Raw genomic sequence first — 1258 nt, forward strand, 5'->3', positions numbered from 1 at the left:
AAACCATAGCCCTCCCAGATGGACCCTCGAGCCCAGTACATCTGAGCCACATGGAGTCCATCGTCGGAGCCGGTGGCACGGCAGTTGACCTAGATCATTGAGAGACGATGTTGGTCAAGTACACCGGCCATCTGGTCCGCCGCAGCCATGGGTTGGCTTCATCGTGCTCCCCGGCCTGGATGACATTGCTGGTCTGCCGTTGCTGTTCCCGGTCAAACCGCTCCAGCTCATCAATGACATGGCTGGCTCTGTTCTGGTCTGGCGTGCCGGTGTGCTCAGTAGTCTCCTTAGTCTGGATCTGTATGTAGTGGGAGCCCTTGCGCGATGCAAATACCTGCTGGAACTGCACCTTCTGGCATGATCTGTCCACCTCATCCTGTGCTGCCGTACGCTTTTGTGGCGCTGTACGGCCACGGCTGGGATATGGCGACCAGCTGTGCTTGTTCTGCCAGTGCTTGCGCATGGTGTTCATGTTCCCTGCCACATACTGGCACTGGGGATCCCGCTGGCACCTGTAGCCATCTTGAATGGGTAGTTCCGGGATTGGTTCATTCAGTATTGTGGGCAGTGTTAACTGTGTAGTATGTGGGCAGTGTTAACTGTGTAGTATCTCGAGCCACATTGTCCCACTGTTCAATGTTCTCCTTTATCTGCTGAACCACCGCATGCTTTAGCTGATGGGCCTTGCCTTTCAGATGCTGTTCAATCTCTGTTGGCCACACAGCGTGCTTGCACCGGCGGCATATGATAATGAGGTATGATTCACAGTGGATAAATAATTGATGTTCCATGTCGATGCTTGGTCTGTCTTGTGCATTGAATATATATATATTTCCTTCATTCAGTGTCTTTGTGTGAAACTTGACAGATCTGATCTGGTGTGAATGTTTGTTTTTCTGTGGTTAAAATCACTCCAGAATGAAGCCTTTCAGTTTTCTTATATGATTTGCTATTTTTATTTACTTTGTTGATCTTGCACCGCTTTGCACCGCTCTGTTGCCTAGGTGAAAATATATATATATAGTTGGGTCTGGTTGGGTTGGTGGCTTACCCTATCAAACATCGCACCTCAACTCATTGATTTTGACACCACAATTTAACCCCTTCCCGGCGGAATTATCGCTTTTAATTTGGATATGTTGTATTCCATATCCACTACGGCCTACATGCGAAGTTTGAAGTAATGGGGTGGCTGGCTGCCGCTGAAGGGAAGAGAAGAGGGAGCTCGACCGCGACCGGGCCCCTGCGGGCACGCGGA

At 50.2% G+C, this 1258-nt stretch overlaps 1 protein-coding gene across 1 annotated transcript; it reads right to left on the bottom strand.

The window, feature by feature from the left end:
• Positions 1-94: 94 nt before the first annotated feature.
• On the bottom strand, positions 95-522 carry HCAG_09318 (predicted protein; the record flags this gene model as incomplete). The annotated part of the gene is made up of 2 exons (XM_001535714.1): positions 95-381; positions 489-522. The coding sequence occupies 2 exons, from the start codon at positions 520-522 to the stop codon at positions 95-97; spliced, it is 321 nt and encodes a 106-aa protein (XP_001535764.1).
• Positions 523-1258: the final 736 nt, after the last annotated feature.

Source organism: Histoplasma capsulatum, genomic scaffold (assembly GCF_000149585.1).
Source record: "Histoplasma capsulatum NAm1 scaffold_218 genomic scaffold, whole genome shotgun sequence".
Taxonomy (NCBI): Eukaryota; Fungi; Ascomycota; class Eurotiomycetes; order Onygenales; family Ajellomycetaceae; genus Histoplasma; species Histoplasma mississippiense.